We start from the raw sequence: 17,374 nt of genomic DNA, 5'->3' as shown, positions 1-17,374 counted from the left end.
ACCAAGTCACAGCTCGAAAGTGTTGTAAGTTGTTCTCAGGTGGGCCGACTTGTGTGAGGCCTTGTGTTCTCATCAAGGAGTTTGTTTGCGTTTTTGCAATGGGAAAAATGCTGAAATCGTTTCTTCAGTTTCCTGAGGGTACCACAATACACTTCAGAGCTGATGGTTGCACCATGGGGGAGGACATCAAACAGAATAACCCCTTCAGAGTCCCAAAAGACCTTCGTCATGACTTTACCAGCTGAGGGTGCAGCTCTGGAGTTTTTCTTTGGAGGAGAAGTGAGAAACAAATGTTTCACAACTTGCTATAGTATTTGACAAAACATTGTCACGGTCAATCTCGTAAAGCATAAGCAATTTCATACAACAGTCCTTTGTCACTTTTTATGGCCTTCTGCTAAGCAGTGAGAATCCCAGCAGGTGCACAGGCAGCGAGAATCCCAGCAGGCACACATCTTTGAGTACCCCAATTGATGCACTATTGTGTCAGCACCACCAACAGAGACATCCAGTTGAGCAGCAGGTGTGTGTGTGTGTGTGTGTGTGTGTGTGTGTGTGTGTGTGTGTGATATCCATCAACTACCTCGCATGAGTGTGTCTGCACATTCCGACATTGCAAGAGTCACAGCTGTGTGCAGCTAGCTGACACATGGGTGACTGTACAGCTTTGCGCGACCTGGTTGCAATGATGATAGATGCCTCGCCCAATGACTCTTAGTGTGCGTCTGCAAGTGCCTATGAATATCTGTGATGATCTGGTTTTCCATCAAAAGAAAGTCAATGAAGCTCTCTGCTTGGACTGCACCTCCATTACACATGCCATTTTGAAGGCTACATATAGCGCTGCCATCTATCACTATCAGAACTTCATGAAATTGTGGAGGGGAGGGGGGGGGGGGGGGCTGAAGTGGGTAGATTCCATGACGTCCCACAACCAATTCCACATTTTTATCAACCGAAACTGGTACAGAAAAACAAAGTTGCAGTATTTACTGAACGCTCCTCAAACATCGCATGAGCTGTTTGAGTATATATGACAAAACAGTCAGCAGGAAAAATGAATCTATAACAATCTAAGTTAATTTATTTTGTTCCCATTGTGTCAACATCGAAGACACTACTATTCAATGGGAAAGGCAGATGATCAATACGGGGAAAAAATCTCTAGTTCTGTAGCTGCAGTAATGTTTGCTGTCTGTACAGACCACATGACCCCTCCCCTTACACACACACACACACACACACACACACACACACACAGTGAGTGAGGGGGAGGGGGAGGGGGGGGGAGGGAGGGAGGGAGGGAGGGAGGGAGGGAGGGAGGGAGGGAGGGAGAGAGAGAGAGAATTAGCAAGTGTCAGGCTAGTGTGAGCCCTCAATTGCAGAAGTCGGTCACTTCACTACATTACAGCAAATACTGATGGCTTTCTTGCCACGCTTGTATGCTTTCCTTCTTTGTGACCAGTTAACATTCTATCAAGATGAGATGATTCACAATATCCCAATTCTAAATAATCTGTATCCAGCTGAAGTAGTCTAGTCCACATTGAAGTAATGATCTTAGCATTCTATCCCTGACACTTAAAGAGAAATTATGGGTTATTCTGTTAGGTTGGCTACAACACAGAGAAATTACGGGTTACTGTGTTAGGTCAGCTACAAAGCAATCTGAAGAATCAAGAAATGCACAGCATGGGTTGATGGTCAAAGCTTTCAGATCTTTGAAATTCTTTCATATTATATCTTAGAAAACACTTCTGCCAAGAAAATGCAAGATTTTGATTTGACATAATGAAATCTCAGAGCATAAAGCAGTAAATGTCAAAATGAGGAAAACAGTGGGGAACAGATCTACAAGAATTACTACTTCCACTAACTCCTTTCATGCATGTTTCTCTTCTGAGCCATTTTTGTTTCATTATCTAGCCATTCATTTTTTGCTGACGATGGGTGTATACATACTTTTAAAAATTATAGTATGGAGAATTGTAACTTAAATGCAGAAGTTGGGTTAGTGTTTCTTCTACATTTTCACGTGTATATTGTCAGTACTTAATTTTGACTCCCAAAGGGACATACTGGACTGCCTTTTCGTACTCTTATAATTTCATAGTTTTTTCTACTGATGGGGAGAAGCAAACTAAAATACAAATTAAAACTGAATTGAAGAATGGAATGGAAAAGAAGACAGAAGTCAGATAATTAACAAAGATTTAAGCTGGGGAATTGCAGCAGACAGATGATGACAAATCAGTCAGGATTTTCAACAGGCCCACTGATTACTATTATTCCAAAAGGCATGAGATGTTCTGTTTCTTCTACTTTCTGATTTTTACATTAAAAGGAAGTGAGAAAGCAACAGAGTGTGGACAGGAGGAGGAGAGAGGGTGGGTAGAGACAAAAAGGGGGGACTAGATTATCTATCACTCGTTTTCATCAGTTGCACATGGAAGCTTATAACCAATATTTCGCAAAGATCAATAGAAAAATGCAACTTACACACACATACATGAATGAAAAGATAGAGGATATGTGTTTTCCATAAAAGCTGTTATCTATTTCTGCCTCTATGCCTCCATTATTAACATTCTTTAGCTGTGTGAAAAGTTTGATGTTTCTTAACTTAATGCTTAAATTAGTACAGAATTTTTATGTGAGGACTATATTTGCGACATTAATAGTAATAAAAGTGGCCACAATAGTATAATGTGTAGGGCACTTGACTGGATCTGGGGTCCCCGTAAGAGAGGCGAAATTTTCTTGTTTCAGTCCCTCCTCGTCGATTCAAGGTCCAATCAGCCTGCTATCAGATTTAGTACCGGGGTTCTTACCTAGGAGTAAAAGATGGTCAGGGTGATGGACCTGCCATCCTAGCCCTTCTAATTCTACAGCAAATGAAAGGCTGCACTCTACCTGCAGTCAGGACAGTACCTTGTTCATGAATTGGGTGCCAAAAACTTTACCTTTTTTTTTTAATAATCACAAATGTTTAATTTGAACGGACTTTTCCTCCTAAAAATGGTACAAAACACGAGTTTTAAGTGCTAAGTGTAATTTCTTACAGTCAGTCACAATTTAAAATATATATACAAAAAATATAATTATTATATAAATGCAATACAATCCTGTAACCATTTGTAATACATAAAATGCCTTCCATATTTGTCATATTCATAAAAAATAAATGGGTAAATTTTGTACTCATAAACAAGAGTCTATACAGATAAATAAAGAAATAAATACATAAATACAAACAAACTGCTGAATCTAAAAATCATCAAACTGTTCCATGTCATCACACAATTCAGAAACTAATTCCATAAGCATCACAAATTCATCATACTTATCCTTATTCTCCTTGCGATATGTCTCAATGACATGTTTAATGCACGTAGAAAATCTGTCCAAAGTTACCTGAAAATTTATATTAAAAATGAGTTTAGCTGCATAAATATAGCACCTTCCACCAGTACATATTTTTGTCTGTAAATGTTATTGTGAATGTGTAACAACTTCAAGTTTCAAAATAAATTTGGAAATACATTGGCCTCCCACAAATAATAAATGTCAGTTTATTGATTTTACAGATTGCTGTGTTCTGTAGATGTGGAGTACATTACTTTAAGATATACAGCAACCAGACACTTTTTTACATATATGTGTGTACTTTTTACTACAATATGTGTTCAAAATAATCACTGTAAGCTGCAGTATACAATTCCTGTGTTGCACTCAACATCTGGCGGTCACTGCATAGAGGATGTTCTAGTATACATCTATTTGTAAACATAATCTTTTAACTTTTCTCGTAAGAAAATATATGAAAGAAAAAATGTGTGAAGAAATGTTCTGCACTCTAAGCTGCCTCTTATTTTTTTAACAGACTCAGACCAGAACTAGAGAAAGATGTTGCATGAGGAACTAGACATATTAAGTGACATTTAGAGTAATAAAAAACTAATCATAATGATGATGGAGGTGGGGTATCTTTGGCTGAAGAGACTGCAGTATTTATTAGTTTCAGTTTAATCAAGAACAATCTTTTGTCATGGAAGGCAATTTGTTGCAAGTTAAAAAATGTGCAGAATAAAAAAGATACAAAATAGGGTAAAAGTATGGCGAATGGTGCAGGCAGTTATGACAAGCATACACAGTGACATGAAATAATGATCCTGAATAATTTCTATCAGACTCCAATGTCTTTAATCATAATTATTAGTGAAGACAGCACTCGTATTGATTGCACTTAGAAGCTCCATGATATAATCTTAATTATTCTTTATACAAATTCATAACGCAAAAACAAGCTTTCAGATTCAGTTTTTTCTTCCTCCAGTGAAAGAAGACGTGGATTATTAGAGGAAAGGCATCTAAAAATCCAAGGGCAAAGGGAAGACCGCAAAATAGAAAAACAGTGGTATCAACAATCAGTACAGAAGACACAGAAGTCAACAAAGTTGAAAATGATAGAACACAGCTAATAAGAAAAAATAAGCTGGAACTACAAGTAGAGGCAAAACGCAGGCAGACGGAAAGAATGGTAAAACAAAAATGTGAGTAGAAGTCAAAGGAAAGAGGCAAATGAAGTCTTAAAGAAACAGGAAGACATCAACAGAAATAATAGATTGTAACAGTTTTGGTAGTGGTGAAAGAGAGTTAGAGAACAAAGGAAACATTGTTTCAAATGCACAAATTAAGTCGATAGTGTAAAGCAAGCTAGCACCAGTGTGGTTTTGGGATCCTGGTGCTAGGAGGCAGGATCTTGATTCTTCATGTGTGAAGCACAGATATAGATAAAGCTTGTGCGCAGCAGAGCACATCTCACAAAAGGACACTGTGTGTTACAAGTAAATTACAAGCACTATGTACATTCATTCACCTTTACAAACAGCTTGTTTGCTGTCAGGTTAAACACAGAAAGCTGAACAATGGTTGTTAGTTGAATGATAGACAGCACATCATTTCACACATGCCTGTCCCTACGATGCCATACAAAAGGAAGGTGAAATTTTATCCACATGGCAAAGGGATGGTATTGATACAAATGAAATTTTGCTTTTATTATATTCATACATGTTATACAATAACATAGGTAAAGGTTCAAACTCGTCTGCTGAATAGTTTTCTTTCTGCAGCTTTTAAACTAGTCAGGTGTGTGTATTTAATTCAAATGAATACACTGCCATACTGTACCACTGAAAAATTGTTTGTCTTGGATAATGTGTAGTCATGAAAATTTATGAAGGGGTTGTTAACGCTTAAATGGAGTCTACAGTTTTATTTCTACTTTATGAAATGGACAATTGAATTTGAATGTAGCCATATTTATCTTGTAAACTGACCACATGAAGGCCATCTCAGAGCTATAAAAACAGACTGAAATATATATAAAAAAAGAGCACAACATGGTACAGAGTGAACAGGGATTGAAGGTGTATAAAAGAACTGATGCCCCAGTAATGTCAGCATGAGGAGCACAATATATAACATGAAGTATTCAATATTAAAAAAAAAAATTATCAGTCAGGTGTCCCATTTCAATGCCGATCAAAATGTATTGTGAGAAACAAATCTCTCAGCAACTTGTAGATCATTTAAAGAAAGGACACAGCTGATTTTGTAACTGTATGTCAAATGAGGGTTCACATTTTCACACATGAAACAGTAATTATTTTTTACTGACTAGCAAACTGTAAAACAATGAGTGATGAATATATGCCAGTCTTCTGAAGTAACTAGATGAATATAAATACCTATAAATGTCTGGACTGCAAAAGAAAAGGAACAAAAGGAAAACATAACCTTGCTTCAGGATAATGAAACTGATCACAAGGGTAACTTCACATTGGGAATATAGATATATTTGAGGAACAAAATGGAGGAAGATTTACATATTTATCAGCTGAGCTCTGTCATACTTCCAACTTTACCTGCACCTAAGGAAATCTGTAGCTGGATATGGCTTGAGTCTAGTGCTGAGGCTATGGCAGCTGTAGATGGATATTCTGCAGACCTTCTAGAATTATAATTTAGGGGTGGTATCAGCCGTCCCGAACCACATGAAACAAAATTAATCAACCTAAAAGCAAGTTATGAAGAAAAATTAAGCGCTTTTCACTTAAAAACACAACTGTTCACTTCCTGGCCGAGAAATTTTCTCCTTCTTCATATTTTCGCGGCACAAATACTGATCCATAAAATTTCAGGCATGCAGCCGCATAAGTTTGACAAATGTCAAATTTATGCGGCTCATCATCATCATCATCATCATTTAAGACTGACTATGCCTTTCAGCATTCAGTCTGGAGCATAGTCCCCCTTATAAAATTCCTCCATGATCCCCTATTCAGTGCTAACATTGGTGCCTCTTCTGACTTTAAGCCTATTACTTCAAAATCATTCTTAACTGAATCCAGGTACCTTCTCCTTGGTCTACCCCGACTCCTCCTACCCTCTACTGCTGAACCCATGCGTCTCTTGGGTAACCTTGCTTCTCGCATATGTGTAACATGACCCCACCGTCTAAGCCTGTTCACGCTGACTGTCGAAAGATTGAAGGGTGCACAGATAACTTAGTCTTGGTACTAACTTCCTTCTTGCAGAAGACAGTAGATCGTAGCTGAGTGCTCACTGCATTAGCTTTGCTACACCTCGCTTCCAGTTCTTTCACTAAGTTGCCATCCTGTGAGAATCTGCATCCTAAGTACTTGAAACCGTCCACCTGTTCTAACTTTGTTCCTCCTATTTGACACTAATCCGTTTATATCTCTTTCCCACTGACATTACTTTCGTTTTGGAGATGCTAATCTTCATACCATAGTCCTTACATTTCTGATCTAGCTCTGAAATATTACTTTGCAAACTTTCAATTGGATCTGCCATCACAACTAAGTCATCCGCATATACGAGACTGTTTATTTTGTGTTCACATATCTTAATCTCACCCAGCCAGTCTATTGTTTTCAAGATACGATCCATAAATAATATGAACAACAGTGGAGACAGGTTGCAGCCTTGGTTTACCCCTGAAACTACTGTGAACAATGAACTCAATTTACCGTCAACTCTAACTGCTGCCTGACTATCTATGTAAAGACCTTTAATTGCTTACAAAAGTTTTCCTCCTATTCCATAATCTCGTAGAACAGACAATAACTTCCTCCTAGGAACCCGGTCATATGCCTTTTCTAGATCTATAAAGCATAGATACAATTCCCTGTTCCACTCGTAAACTTCTCCATTATTTGCCGTAAAGCTAAAGATCTGGTCCTGACAACCTCTAAGAGGCCTAAACCCACACCGATTTTCATCCAATTTGTCCTCAACTAATACTCACACTTTCCTTTCAACAATACCTGAGAAGATTTTACCCACAACACTGATTAAAGAGATACCTCTGTCGTTGTTACAATATTTTCTGTTTCCATGTTTGAAGATTGGTGTGATTACTGCTTTCGTCCAGTCTGATGGAACCTGTCCCGACTCCCACGCCATTTCAATTATCCTGTGTAGCCATTTAAGACCTGACATTCCACTGTATTTGATGAGTTCCGACTTAATTTTATCCACTCCAGCCGCTTTATTGCAGCTGCACGCCCAAAATTTTAAGGATCAATTTTCTCCTTGCTCTCATACAGACAATGTGTCCTGTCATCCTTAAGGACAACTTGTTGGTCATCCAACTGAAATAGAAAGTCAATAAGTGGTTGCTTATCAGCTGGAATACAGCATAGATTATCACAAAGGTAGCTCTCCTTCTGATGAAATCAGGTTAACCAATGCCTTGGTTGTAGTAGGTACTGGTAAGCATTTATCACTCAAATAGGAGCCTCTCAATGATACACACATTGTAGAAGGTAATGGGTTAAGAGGGGTATAGGATCTAACCACAATGTTATGATAGTTCAAAAGTCACTAAAATGTATTTTATACAGCTTGGGGAGACTGCTGGGAACAGTGGGTCCAACTGAAAAGCATACTTCTGGGATGGTTAAGATGGCATTGGAGATAACAGATTGGTGATGGCATCTACATGGAGAGAAGATGAATCAATGTCTAGACCTGTCTTGAAAGATACCTCCAATTAGTGGGCACAGTCGCAAAACTGATACACACAGTAGGTCAGTGAGCTTAGAGCTGCAATGGCAAGAAGGTCACATTGATTCTCATTCACCTACAGTATTAATCCAAAATGACTATTATAATTGAAAATCTTGTGATATGTGAAACCAATTACGTAATACAGTTTTAGTGGCAAATATGGCGAGACATTACGCAAACTGAAAAAAGTCATTCAAAACAAGCGTACTGATGTCATGATTTTATAGGGCAATGATTGGCCACATTCTGTCCCATAAACACAAAAATGTGTGTGTCAGTTCAAACAGAACATTTCTGAACGCTTGTTATGCAGTTCAGATTTGGCTCCAAATTATATGGCTCTAACAAAGAACTTGAAGATTTATTCACAGACTTGCTGCATTCTTAGGCAGAAGATTTTTACACAGAGGGAACGGGTCACCTCGTTAAGAGATACGATTAATGCTTACATCTGAGTTGTGCTTATGTAGAATAGTAATTCAAAGGCACAGTTTCAGATTTTCTTAATAAACTTGTTGTAACTGTCCCTGTATTTTATTAATATCAGATCTGTTAGAAATGTATCTGACCTCGTTTTTTTTCTTCTTTTTTCTTTTTTTCTCCTTCCCCCCTCCACCTGATGGATTTTAGTCTAGAGCATTTGCATGAGCCGACCTTGAAACTTTGTGTGCATGCATGAATTTTTTCCCACCTGTCGATAGCATCAGTTGCTGGCAAGCAGCAATTGAGTGAGTAGTGTGTAGTGTTTGCTATGGTTTTTCGTTGCACGGGAATGCCAGAATGGTTGGAGAAGTGCTACTGCATCAATTTTGCTGGGAACTGGGCGACAGCCTGGTGGAAGATGGTTTCATTGATGATGCTGTGTGTGTGTGGGGAGGGGCATCATACAGATTAAGGAGTGGTACAACTGGTTTAAGGCTGGCTGGATGTTGATCGAGAGCAAGCCATGCTCTGGTCAGTCATCAACATGCCCAAATGACCAGTTCATTGCCAAAGTGAATGCTATGGTGATGTGGGACCATCATGAGTCTACCAGAGAAATTGAGGAAGAGGTGGGCATCAGCACTTTGTCATTACATTCTCTTCTGGCTGAAGATTTGGCCATGAAGACAGTGTTGGGGAAATTCATGACGAAACTGCTGACAGTGGAGTAAACACTACTTCTAGTTGAAGTCTCACAAGACATAATGGACTCCACAAACAGTGATGCCAACTTTGTGAACACTGTAATCACTGGTGACAGTTCCTGGGTGTACAGATACAACCTGGAAACCAAATCTCAGTTGTCACAGTGGAAGTATTCCTCGTCACCAAGACCAAAGAAGGCCCACCAAGTCCACAACAATGTCAAAGTGATGCTGACTACTTTCTTTAACTTCCGTGTTGTGGTACACGGTGCGTATCCACTGCAGGGTCAAACAATCACCATGGCCTATGTGATGTTGTGTGGCACCAAGAGACCAGATTTGTGATTAACAGTAAACTGGCGCCTGTGTCATGACAATGCTCCAGCACATTCCTTGCACTTTATTCAGACTTTTTCAGAGGGGTGGGGGTGGGGGTCAGGGGACAGATTCCTGTGCTTCCAACTAGCTCCTTGATATGTCTCCCTGCAACTTATGGCTGTTCCCCAAACTCAAGAGACCACTGAAAGGAATGTTATTTCAGACAAGAGAGAACATTATGGCAGCAACAACAGCACCACTGGGAGAAGTGTGTGGAGTACCAAGGGAACTACTATGACAGTGATTTGGTGTCCAATACTCCTGGTAAGCACATTGTTTCTTTTTTTGGCAAAGGTGGACACTTTTCTAACAGACCTTGTAGCTCAACTAAGGTTCATTTCCACACAGCTCTCAGATTTGTCAATAATTCAAAGACTGTAAGGGTAGGAATTTTTCATGTGAAAAGGATGGAAAACTGCAAGCAGTGTTTGGATTTCACATCAATGCAGAATGTCCTACCTGTGGCCATGAATTCCTCAAAAGGGCAACACACTGATCCTCAAGTTGCTCTGGCGTCATAAGCTGTTCTCGCAGTAATGTGTTCAAGAGTAATGCAAGGTGGTCCCACGATCTGGCTGGATCTCTTGACTGGTCCATTACTGCCACATTTCGTGGGCTGAGAATTCGCTCCAGCCGGCCCTCTTCTAATGCTGTGGCTAACTGTGGTGTTTTCAAGAGCCTCAAAGAACCTTCTATCAGCTCTCTTGTCACTTCTTTGGGCTGGTGAGCAACTTCAACATAAAACATAAATTTAAATGTACACATATTATACGGGAATTCCTTACTGGGAAACAAATGAAAATAGCTATCTTTCAACTGAGGGTTGTGGGACAAGGTGTTTGAGGAAAAATCTTATACGGCATACAAACAATGCTGTGGAGAGAAAAATGAAGGGGAAGCGTGAGCAACCACTCAACACACAGAGGAACTGTCAAGTAATTGATAAGTATATAAACACAGTGTTCTTGCATGTACCCCATCCCCTGCATGCAGGGACATGCACACGTGCCCCCGCCCCCCCCCCCCCCCCCCCCCACACACACACACACAGAGAGAGAGAGAGAGAGAGAGAGAGAGAGAGAGAGAGAGAGAGAGAGAGAGAGAGAGAGAGCAGGGAGCAGGGGTGGGGGGGGGGGGGCAATGTCTCAGCATCTTAGTAATTTTTTAATGGGCTTCCATGTCCATGTTGAAGAAAACAACAAAGTTTTGTAGTGTGGGGAAAACTTTTAGGAAATTTAATTTTTTTATGTCATTGTAGTTGAAATAAACAGATTTTATAAGGTTCCACAGACTACTTCAAGAAGACAACCAGCTACTGTCCACTATCTGTAAACCAGAGATCAATGTAATATAAAATAAATATACCCTTTTCTATTTATGCCATCAATATATAAAAGTCAAGAAAATTACTAAATTAAAGACAAAATTGCTGGCCAGTACTTACTATCATGAGGTGAAATGTGTAGTACTGTCAACAGACACACATAAAAGCGATACACTTCCTAGCTTTCAGAACTTAAATTTCCTTCCTTGAGAAGGAGCAAGAGGTGGGTTGAGGAAGGTTAAGAAAGAGCAGGTCACTTAGACCACAGCCCAAGGGGCACACAGCTGTAGAGAGGACCAGGGCATCTCCTCCACAAGGTAAGAACTATTAATTCCAAAAGCTAAGATGTGTATACCTTTATGTGTACCTTATATGTATACCTAATATGTGTCTGTCCACAGTGTCACGCATTATGACTCCTGAAGAAAAGTATGAATTCCTCTCCTGTGCCAACCTCATCATCTCAGAGTAGCACCTGCAACCTACATCCTCAATTGTTTTCTGGATGTATCCAATCTCTTGTCTTCCTCTACAGTTTTTACCCTCTACAGCCCCCTCTAGTAGCATGCAAGTTATTCCCTGTTGTCTTAACAAATGTCTTACCATTCTGCCCGTTCTTCTTGTCAGTGTTTTCCATATATTCATTTCCTCTCTGATTCTGCATAGAAACTCCTCATTCCTTATTTTATGTTCCAGTTTTCCCACAGTCCAAGTTTCACTACCTGTGCTACAAAAGTTCATTCTCAGAAATTTCTTCCTCAAATTAAGGACTATGTTTAATACTAGTAAACTACTCTTGGCCAGTGCTTGACTGCTTTTGACATCCTCCTTGTTCCATATGTCATTAGTTACTTGTCATTAGTTTTGTGTTTCTTCAATTCACTCTCAAGCCATATTCTGTACTCATTACTCCATTCAGCAGATCTCGTAATTCTTCCTCACTTTCAATGAGGATAGCAATGTTGATAGCGAAACTTATCATTTATAACCTTTCACCTTGAATTTTGATTCCACTCTTGGACCTTTCTTTTATTTCTATCATTGCTTCTTCTATGTATAGACTGAACGGTAGTAGACATGAAAGACTACATCCGTGTCTAACATCCTTTTCATTCTGAGCACATCGTTCTTGATCTTCCACTCTTATTATTCCCTCTTGGCTCTTGTACATGTTGTACATTACCTGTCTCTCCCTACAGCTTACCTCTACTCTCCACAGAACTCTGAACATCTTATGCCATTTGATACTGTCGAATGCTTTTTCAGGTTGGCAAATATTATGAACATGTCTTGATTTTTCTTTAGCCTTACCTACATTTTGAGCTGTAACATCAGAACTGCCTCTCTGGTACCTTTACCTTTTCTAAAGCCAAACTGATTGTCTGTTATCTAAGAGATCCTGAAGTTTATTTTTCATTCTTCTGTAAACTATTTTTGTGAGCAAATTAAATGAATGAGCTGTCAAGCTGATCACGTGATAGTTCTCAGACTTCTCAGCTCTTGCAATCTTACAAATTGTGTGGGTGATATTTCTATGAAAGTCGGATGGTATATCGCCAGACTCATACATTCTACACACCAATGTGAGTGTATAGTTGTTTTGATGCCACTTCCCCCAATGATTTTCGAAATTGTGATGAAATGTTATCTATCCCTTCTGCCTTATTTGATCGTAAGTCTTTCAATACTCTTTTGAAATGTGATTCTAATACTGGATCCCCTATCTCTTCCCTATCAACTCGTTTCTTCATCAATCACTCTCAGACATCATAGAAGCCTTCAATGTACTCTTACCACCTATCTGCTCTACTCTGCATTTAATAGTGGAGTTTAGATTAGGTTAGATTTACTTTCATTCCAATTGATCTGTACTGAGGAGGTCCTCCAGGATGTAGAACATGTCAGAAAAACAACAATACAGGACAAATATTTACAACTCAAACAAATAAGCTAATGTACCATTCCACAGGTCCCAAGTGGAATGATCGTCATTTTTTAATGAACACTGTATGAAAGAAACATTGTACAAATACTAATGCACTGAATTTAAAACAACAAAGTTTCTTTATTTATTTAGAAGGTAATAAACATGTAATACAACTACTATAATACTTATTTACAATCAACACATTACTGCACTGAAATGATGCAGAAGTTACATTGTACTTACTTACTTACACACACACACACACACACACACACACTCTTATTTACAATGAAAAGAAGAAATGCAGATGATAAACAGGTATTCATTGGACAAATATATTATTCTAGAACTGACATGTGATTACATTTTCATGCAATTTGGGTACATAGATCCTGAGAAACCAGTACACACAACAACCACCTCTGGTCATAATAACAGCCTTGATACGCCTGGGCATTGAGTCAAACAGAGCTTCAATGGAGTGTACAGGTACAGCTGCCCATGCAGCTTCAACACGATAACACAGTTCATCAAGAGTAGTAACTGGCGTATTGTGACAAGCCAGTTGCTCGGCCACCATTGACCATTTTCTGTATCCAGAAAGGCCCGTACAACACCTGCAACATGCGGTCGTGCATTATCCTGCTGAAATGTAGGGCTTCGCAGGGATCGAATGAAGAGCAGAGCCACGGGTCGTAACACATCTGAAATGTAACGTCCACTGTTAAAAGTGCCGTTATGCGAACAAGAGGTGACCGAGACGTGTAACCAATGGCACCCCATACCATCACGCCTGGTGATACGCCAGTATGGCGATGACGAATACACGCTTCCAATGTCCGTTCACCGCGATGCCGCTAAACACGGATGCGACCATCATGTTGCTGTAAACAGAACCTGGATTCATCCGAAAAAATGACGTTTTGCCATTCGTGCACCCAGGTTCGTCGTGGAGTACACCCATCGCAGACGCTCCTGTCTGTGATGCACCGACAAGGGTAACCGCAGCCATGGTCTCCGAGCTGATAGTCCCTGCTGCTGCAAACGTCGTCGAACTGTTCATGCAGATGGTTGTCGTCTTGCAAACGTCCCCATCTGTTGACTCAGGGATCGAGACGTGGGTGCACGATCCGTTACAGCCATGTGAATAAGATGCCTGTCATCTCAACTGCTAGTGATACGAGGCCGTTGGGATCCAGTACGGTGTTCCGTATTACCCTCCTAAACCCACCGATTCCATATTCTGCTAACAGTCATTGGATCTCGACCAACGTGAGCAGCAATGTCGCGATACGATAAACCACAATTGCGATAGGCTACAATCCGACCTTCATCAAAGTCGGAAACGTGATGGTACGCATTTCTCCTCCTTACACGAGGCATCACAACAACGTTTCACCAGGCCATGCCGATCAACTGCTGTTTGAGTATGAGAAATCGGTTGGAAACTTTCCTCATGTCAGCTCGTTGTAGGAGTCGCCACTGACGCCAACCTTGTGTGAATGCTCTGAAAAGCTAATCATTTTCATATCACAGCAACTTCTCCCTGTCGGTCAAATTTCGCGTCTGTAGCACGTCATCTTCATGGTGCAGCAATTTTAATGGCCAGTAGTGTACGTACACACACAAATCAGTAGGTTATACTGAGAAATTCTCATTGTAGTAGAAGGAGTTGGCCACCAATAAATCCTTTAGGCTTCTTTTAAACTGAATTTCATCGGTTGTTAAGCTTTTTATGGCTGCTGGCAAGTTATTGAAAATGTGTGTTCCTGAATAATGCACACCTTTTTGTACAAGACTAAGTGACTTTAAATCCTTGTGAAGATTATTCTTATTTCTAGTATTGATTCCATGAACTGAGCTGTTGGTTTGAAAAAGTGATATATTTTTAATGACAAATTTCATTAAAGAGTAAATATATTGGGAAGCAGTAGTTAGTATCCCTAGTTCTCTAAACATGATTTTGCAGGATGTTCTTGAATTCATACCACATATAACTCTTACTACACGTTTTTGTGCCCGGAAAACTTTAGCTTGGCTTGATGAATTACCCCAAAAAATAATCCCATATGACATTATGGAATGAAAGTAAGCATAGTATGCCAGCTTTTTCATTTTTATATCCCCTCTGTCTGACACAATTCGCATTGCAAATAGAGATTTATTAAGATGCTTCAGCAGTTCTGTGGTGTGCTTTCCCCAGGTGAATTTATTATTAAGCTGTAATCCCAAGAATTTAACACTGTCCACTTCTTCTATCTGCTTGCCATCATATGTTAGGCATGCACTCATGGGACACCCCTTACAAGTTCTGAATTGCATGTAGTGTGTTTTTTCAAAGTTTAGTGACGAATAATTGGTTAGGAACCAGTGATTAATGTCCACAAATATTTTATTAGCTGACCTTTCTAAGACTACACTTGCTTTGCTATTTATTGCATTGTTTGTATCACGGCAAACAAAACGAACTTGGCATCTGGTAATGTTACTGATGAAAGGTCATTGATATACAAAGAAAAAGTAAGGGCTCTAAAATGGAACCTTCTGGGACCCCCCACATGTAATTAGTTCCCAGATGGATGATGCCTGATAGCTTGATACATGTCTCTTTCCTAATAACACCCTTTGTTTCCTGCCAGAGATATAAGATTTGAACCATTTTGCAGCATTTCCTGTTACACTATAATATTCTAATTTACTTAAAAGTTGTGGTTTACACAGTCAAATACCTTTGACAGATCACAAAATATACCAGTTGCCTGCAATTTTTTATCTAATGAATTACGCACATTTTCACTGTAAGTGTAGATAGCCTTCTCAACATCAGAACCATTTAGAAATCTGAACTGTGACATTGACAGTATGTTATTTGAGATAAGATGGTTATAAAGCCAATTGCACATTACTTTTTCTAAAATTTTTGAGAGTGCTAGCAAAATTGAAATTGGACGGAAATTTGATGCTATTTCTTTATCTCTCTTCTTAAACAGTGGCTTAACTTCAGCATATTTTAACCATTCAGGAAATATTCCACTGAGAAACGACTGGTTACACAGATAGCTTAATATGTTACTTAACTCAGAATCATATTCTTTAATTAGCTTTGTTGATATTTCATCATACCCGCTAGAGGTTTTTGATTTTAAAGATTTTATGATGGACATTATTTCTGCTGGGGTAGTGAGGGTAAGATTCATATTATGGAAATTACTTGAAATGTCTGGTCTGAGGTATTCCATAGCAGCATCTACAGAACCTGACAACCCCATCTTTTCAGTAACAATTATAAAAAGTTTGTTAAAAAGTTCTGCAACACTATACACATCTGTTACCAATGTATCATTTACTCTTAATGCTATTTGTCCATCTTTGTGTCTGGTTCTACTGGTCTCCTCCTTCACTATATCCCATATTGTCTTTATTTTGTTATCTGATATGACTATCTTTTCCTTTTAATATATTTGCTTTGATGTCCGTATTACAGTCTTTAATATTTTGCAGTATTTCTTGCAATGTGCTATAGCATCAACATTGGAACTGTTTCGGATTGACAGATACAGTTTTCTTTTTGTTTTACTAGATACCCCTATTCCTTGAGTACTCCATGGCTTCTTTGTAGAATTTGCTCTAACCTTGGTAAGCTTTTGGGGAAAACAGTGTTCGAATAAGGTAAGCACTTTATTAGCAAAAGTGTTATATTTTTCATTCATGCCATGAGCACTGTAAACATCAGTCCAGTGAATGTCTCTGAGGAGTGTCCTAAAATAATCAACTTTGACTTATTGATTACCCTCTTGAGCTCAGATTTAACAGATTTTATATCCTGTTCAGTATTAACATTTAACAGAAGGAACTGCATCTCATGATCTGAGAGGCCATTGACAATTGGTTTTGTAATATAATTTTATTCATTGGACTTTTTATAAGATATTATCAATGGCTGTTTGTGAGCAATTGGCTACCCTAGTGGGGGACTTTACAGTGGGAATTAAGTTGAATGATAGTGTTACCAACTCAAATAAGTTCTTATTGGGAGAGTATTTAAGGAAATCTACATTGAAATCACTAGCAACCACTATTTCTTTGTTTTTGATTGTTAAATGGGCCAGTACAGCTTCAAGGTGGTTTACGAACAGATTAAAGTTACCTGCAGGTGCTCGATATACACTTAATGTTATGAAGGATTTTTTGTGAAATTCTACTTCTGTTGCACATGCTTCCATATGCTGTTCTAGGCAAAATTTATGAATGTCTATGTTCTTAAATTTATGAAAGTTCCTGATGAATGTGGCAATTCCTCATTTCTCCATTTCTGATCTACAAAAGTGAGATGATACCCTAAACCCTGTAACACTTAAAAGTTCTATACAAGTGGTCACATGATGTTCAGAGAGGCAGATTATGTCAGCTGGGTTTGAAGACTCTAATTCATGTACGCAGATCATTAATTCGTTAATTTTATTTCTCAGTCCTCGAATATTTTGATGCAATAAAGGTAGCTGAGTTAAAATTAGGTAG

General features: G+C 38.9%; 1 protein-coding gene across 1 annotated transcript in view; it reads right to left on the bottom strand.

The window, feature by feature from the left end:
• Positions 1-3,017: 3,017 nt before the first annotated feature.
• LOC124545758 (codanin-1) overlaps positions 3,018-17,374 on the bottom strand; it is a 166,602-nt gene continuing 152,245 nt past the window's right edge. Inside the window, exons 12-13 of the mRNA XM_047124701.1 lie at positions 10,065-10,336; positions 3,018-3,414 (exon numbers count right to left, since the gene is read on the bottom strand). Of these exons, the coding sequence (XP_046980657.1) occupies positions 3,268-3,414; positions 10,065-10,336 (419 nt within the window). The 3' untranslated portion in view covers positions 3,018-3,267. The remainder of the gene's footprint in view (positions 3,415-10,064; positions 10,337-17,374) is intronic.

The sequence above is a fragment of the Schistocerca americana genome, chromosome 8, assembly GCF_021461395.2.
Source record: "Schistocerca americana isolate TAMUIC-IGC-003095 chromosome 8, iqSchAmer2.1, whole genome shotgun sequence".
NCBI lineage: Eukaryota > Metazoa > Arthropoda > Insecta > Orthoptera > Acrididae > Schistocerca > Schistocerca americana.
The sequence above is the reverse complement of the archived record's forward strand: the minus strand, read 5'-3'. Positions and strand labels throughout refer to the sequence as shown.